Raw genomic sequence first — 6,000 nt, 5'->3', positions numbered from 1 at the left:
GGAGCTCTGAATGTGAAAATCCTGATAACAGGTTTCTAATAATACTATGACAGTTTCCTAACCAGTGAATGAAGAACAGTGTAAATTTGTGTTCCATATCCGTCAGCATGGAATAATGAGTGAAGACTATATCAGGAGGGATCCTGGTTAGGAAGTTGATAAACTGAATCCAAACCCCCCCATTCTCTGAACTTGGAAGAATTATAAAGAGTAGTTTTGAAGATAAAGACTTTGAGTACCTCTCTGAATGAGTTTACTTATATATAAAAACAGGGGACTAAAAGTATAAATACAATCTAGTAAATGAAATCCATTCTTTTTAACTTTAGAATTACATTATTCTAATGGTTCTACCTAATAAGGGTTAACTATTACATAAATGACTTAGATCAAAATTACTCATAAACATTACATTAAACAAACAAACAAACAAACAATAAAAACCTCTGTTTTTACCAGTGTTCATGCTTGAGAGCTGTTCTGACTTCTAGGAGGAGATGTGTGAATGCATTTAGTGGTCATTTCCACAGGGGTTCTGTTTCTTTAAGAGAATATGATTGTTAAGTCAGAAGATCATTGAACCATATGAGGGTCAATAAAAGAATAAAATCACTGGTTAGCGATTTGAGTACAAGGAACTTGATCCCAGTGTATGCTGCTCACAGTCAACAGAGGAGTGCCAGATCCTTGGCTGTTTGCTGCTCTTCAGGATGTTTTCTGGCAGAATAATTAAGCTGGTGGTTTTTGAGCTTCTTGAGTTCGCTGCCTTCTCCGTCCCTACCCTTGTGATAATGGAACAGTTTGCTACTGCCTATCAGAAGACAAGGGACGGCTCTGACAGGACGCACTATTGGCTCATTGTCTCCTGCTCCATTGCCTATGTGGCTGCAATGAGTCTCTTGATCTGGGTTCCGATAAAAGTTGTCTTATTCAAGAGATGGCATCTTTACAAAAAAATTGTAGGATGGTAAGTAAAAGAGCTCATTAGCAGGGAGTCCCTGCCATATTTTTAATCCATGGATGTGATGTATACATGTGTGCCAAGCATATGAACTTAGCACAAGTGTGTATAAGATAATGGCGACATTGCATTCACTATCTGTAAATATATTGATGTTGTGGTATCTTTTATGTCTTCTATGTAAACATGTTGATGTTATGCTATTGCTACATTTTTTCTATGGTCACTTTGTTTTCTGAATAACAAATTACATATGTTAATAAGGTATGTTGGTTTGAATGTTGCCAATACTTTCTGCACTGAATTGTACAAAGTCTCCAGAGTTACCCTACACACATCATGATCATTAGCACACAGAATTTCACTTTTGCACCAAACTGAAAGTAACATATCTTTTTAAGTGTTTACATTGCACTTCATGGGTCTAAGGCACGATTTGGCCGTTTATTAACTGGGGTGTTTTAGGTAACCTGATTATTAAGATTAAAAACAAAAAGAATGCTTAAGGTGATGGTAAGTCATGTTGTTAACCCTTGCAGGGAGAAAATATGTCTATGGTAATACAGAAGTGCCTTAAACAAAGATTTGATGTTGCCAGGTTCAGTGGCATATGCCGGCACATGCAGCAGTCAGGAGGCTGAGGTATCAGGATCCAGGGGTTCTAGATCAGCATGAGCTACATAGCAAGACACCGACTCTCAAGAGAAAAAAAAAGTGAACACAGCAGCAGCAAAATTGCCTTACTTTGGCATTTCCTGTCAGTTCTGACTGGTGAGCTGGAGAACAATCCCTGTTCTATTGTGTTTTTCCTTTTTAGATCTTCCGATCTGGTTCTCACTTATCTGGGGTTTCTTTCTCTTCTCTGATGAGTTCAATTCTCTTTGTCACTTTGTTACTGATCCTTTACTTTACAGGTGAGCAACATAGAGGGAATTTGAGAAAGGAAAAGCTGAGTGTTGTGATATAACTTAGGGCAGAAATGTAAAAGCCATACCTACAGCAATAGAGTAATCTTTGAAAGAAGGTTGACACAGAGAGCTGAAGTATGAGTGGTGTTTACCAAGGGTTCCTTAGGTACTGAACCTGGATGTGGCTCCCTGAACCTTGCCAGGGCACTTTCTGTTCCCTAAGGGCAAGACTTCTCAGAAGTAAATAATTTTGTGGTTGGCACTGCCTTTGTCATGGGAAGCAGAGACTTTCCACTCCTGGCATGAGCCTCAGGTTCACAAATGGGGTGTCTTAGAGATGGGCCACACACCCCAAATTGCTTTGACTGTCCAAGACAGTTAGATGAACAACGGATTTTGAAGAGATAATGGCAATTCCAAATGACAGTGAGAATAAAGCAGTTGGACAATAGCCCACTGCAGTACCCCCCCCCCCCCCAAGACTCTTGGCTTTGATCGCTTGTTTTGACATTGGCTCATTTCTCTAGCACCTTATGCCCTTAATGTTATTCAGATGGCCAACTTTTCCTTATAATTATTATCAATATGACGACTATTAGGCTATAATTGCTTTTTCATAGATCCTGTATGTTCAGGATGTTATACATGGAGTTTTAGTTCTTAATTCTGTACCACCTCATACAACTATTTTGCCTTTAAAAGTAGATTTTTTTTTTTTTTTTTTTTGGTTTTTCGAGACAGGGTTTCTCTGCGTAGTTTTGCGCTTTTCCTGGAGCTCACTTGGTAGCCCAGGCTGGCCTCGAACTCACAGCGATCCGCCTGGCTCTGCCTCCCAAGTGCTGGGATTAAAGGCGTGCGCCACCACCGCCTGGCTAAAAGTAAATATTTTTAATGAATGTCTCATTAGTATTCCAAAAGGGAAACTGATACTCAGAAAAACTTAGCAACTTTCCCAAAGCCAGTCTAGTAAGTGATAGAACTGAACATTGGACTTTGGCCTGTCTCAGTCCATGCCTGATACTCCAACCATGATTCTAGACTATCTCTGATGAACCAGGTCTCGGGCCTTCAGGGCAATTGAGATGGAGGAGAAGTCTTTTGTTCCCAGTCTTCAATTCATGGTGCATTCTCACCCTTCTGCTGTCTGCTCAAACTTCATTTTCCACACCTGTCCCAAGTTACACATCTGCATCAAAGGGTCTGGGTTTGCTGCCCCAACTTCATCTCTCAGTGATTCCTCTGGGGAATCCTCTCCCTGTCTTTAGTTTCTGCTTGTGGGTGAGGCTGGCCACAGGTGCTGTGAATGCTTTTACATAGATATCAGTTTATCTGTAATTTCAGCGAACTCTGCAGCTATTTATTTCCTCATGGGCTCATTCATGAACACTATCTAGTAGTGACCTTTTAGAGTCATTAAAGAGAAGAAACAGCTCATGAAAACAACTTGTAAGCATATTACATGCTCAGCAAAGCTAAATTTAGACTTTATGGCAACTCAGTGGAGTTAGGTGTTGCTGTCCTCATGTTATATGTGGTGAAACAGAAACTTAAAGTGATAACTTTGCTAAAAGATATGGCTGCCTTGAGGTGGGTCTGAGATTTGTAAGCCCAGAGTTGTCCGATTCTGTGCAAGTTCTTCTATTTTAGGAAATTTTTTCTTTCTTCTTTCTGATTTTTGAAGGCCAAACATGGTTTGCTTTACTGGCATAGAATATATTTCTCCCACAAATGTACATTTCAGTAGTACTCATAACATGATTTCCAATGATATTTTGTCATTTGACCATATGAGAGGCAATATAGTGATACCATTACAACCCCAAAGTTATTTTTGTATTTACACAAATGCAATCATGTACAGGGTATTAAACCTTAATTGCTACATGAAGATTGCTTTTCAAAACAATATACATAGTGGAGATCACAAACATTATTTTAATTATTTATTGTTGAGTAACTAGGTAGATAGTTTTTCATATAAAGTTTAATAAATCCTTAAATTCATAGGTTTGATATTGATGAGACTATTTGAGCACATCCCCAAAACGCCACATGAACCCTATGAAACTGGTCTTCAGAGAGAGGGACTAGAGCACTGATAAAGAATCTGCCCAAAGAACAAAAATAAGAAAGAGCAGACATGGACTCAAATCTCAGCTTTGACATTGTCTTATATGAGTTATTTATATTTTCTAAGCTTTAGTTTTCTCAAGAACCAAACAGGAACAATCTAGTTTCCATTTCCATTAAAAACAAAAAACGAAAAACAAAACAAAACAAAACAAAAAACAGCATAAGGCCGGGCAGCGGTGGTGCACGCTTTTAATCCCAGCACTCAGGCGGCAGAGGCAGGCAGATCTTTGTGAGATTGAGGCCAGCCTGGTCTACAGAGCGAGATCCAGGAAAGGCACAAAGCTACACAGAGAAACCCTATCTAGAAAAACCAACCAACCAACCAACCAACCAACCAACCAACCAACCAACCAACCAACAAACAACAACAACAACAACAACAACAAAAAAAAAACAGCATAAGATTGTGCATCTAAAATTGCTAATATAGTGCCTCAAAGCACTATATGGCTATCAGTGTTAGTGCCCGCCAGCCGAACTGATTATTTCCATTTAAACTGTGAACTTTGTTTAATCCATAGAGTAATCTTGAGAAAGATCATGAAAGATGTCATGATGAAACTGAAGAGAAGTAGATGCTGTCAGTGGTACTCCTAGAATCTGAAGAATTTTGTAGGCTCTCTTTTGCCATTTGAACATGAGAACCCTTATAGTGATACCATTATAATCTCAAAAGTAATCTTTGCATTTACGCAAGTGCTTTGAGTTTCCCTTTCTCTGTGACCTACTGGCCAGGGCTGTGACTTGACCAGGTGGCTATAAATCTTTTATGAAGAGGAAGCAAGTCACAGAGCTGAAGACATACACCAAGTCAACAGTAGAGTTTGAACTTTCACTTGTGCTTAACACTTCCTCATTCTTTCGGAATCATTGTTCCTCTCTTCATTGCCTGTTATCATTCATGTGGGCTAGGGAGAGGCTAGGTGGAATAAAGAAAAGCTCCTTAAGTAAATACCCAAGTGTATGTGACAATCCATAAGAGAGATCCTTTCCTGGAGGACCAGAAGTCTCACTGGGGACAGGACAGCTCTGGAGGATTTGTGGAAATTCCCAGATTGCCTCAGGACCCGGATTCTTCCTACTTTTTTTCACGATACAACTCTTACAAACTATGATGTGTCAGGAATCCTCAGGATCGTGAAGTTTGAAAGGCCATGTTTTGAGTGACATTTGAGTTTGTTGAGATTTTGCTGTTGCTTTGTGGTGTTAGGCAATGGAAGTGGCAGTGGTGGTAGGTGTCCTCATAGTAAAATAAGAACAAGTATTTGTTGATCACTTCCTACACATCATGCTAGCTGCATCAGTTCAGTCAACTCCCTAAACTTGATACTCAAGAAGCTCAGCTCCCCTTTTATAAATGAGGGAACTGAGTCACAGACGCTAACAGATCACACAAATAAGAGATGTAAGAACATCCCTTGGATGTCTGTCTCCAGGGTCCTCTGGTAGGACACACAGCACCTGTGACATCTGTGCTATACTGCACAGACTGGCTAACCTGCAGGGAATGTAGACCACTGTTTTTAGTAGGATATCCATAACCATTTTATTATTGTTGTTGTTGTTATTATTATTTATGATTATGATGGGTGTTTTTGAGGTAGGACCTCATTTCTCACAGAAGCACCTCAAACTTTGTGTAGTTGATGATGATCTCGAATTCTTGAGCCTCTTGCCTCCACCTCCCGTGTGCTTGGATCACAGGAATGCACCCCCAACTCCCAATTTTATGCAGGGCTGGGGATCAAAACCAGGACCTTTTGCAAGCTAGAGAAGCAGCCTGTCAACTCAGCTGCATCTGCACCTTGATCCCAGTATCTATATATTGGTGCCTTATAGTTATTTACTTTACCAGTGTTCCCATGTGGCTGTCATCTTCCTCTTTGTTCAGAATCAGTGTCGCTATCATTCTGGACTGTAGGCTTTCCTTCTTTACCCTACTCTATTCCATAAGTCAGTAAGAGCCACCCTTTTGGTCTCTACCCACCATATGCAATA

At 39.9% G+C, this 6,000-nt stretch overlaps 1 protein-coding gene across 1 annotated transcript in view; it reads left to right on the top strand.

Annotated features, from left to right (window-relative positions):
- The first annotated feature begins 710 nt into the window (after window positions 1-710).
- Tmem236 (transmembrane protein 236) overlaps window positions 711-6,000 on the top strand; it is a 46,626-nt gene continuing 41,336 nt past the window's right edge. Inside the window, exon 1 of the mRNA XM_006989944.4 lies at window positions 711-967. Within this exon, the coding sequence (XP_006990006.2) occupies window positions 711-967 (257 nt within the window). The remainder of the gene's footprint in view (window positions 968-6,000) is intronic.

The sequence above is a fragment of the Peromyscus maniculatus genome, chromosome 5 (genome assembly GCF_049852395.1).
Source record: "Peromyscus maniculatus bairdii isolate BWxNUB_F1_BW_parent chromosome 5, HU_Pman_BW_mat_3.1, whole genome shotgun sequence".
NCBI classification, from domain to species: domain Eukaryota; kingdom Metazoa; phylum Chordata; class Mammalia; order Rodentia; family Cricetidae; genus Peromyscus; species Peromyscus maniculatus.
Note: the sequence above shows the minus strand (reverse complement) of the source record. Positions and strands in the feature narration are given on the sequence as shown.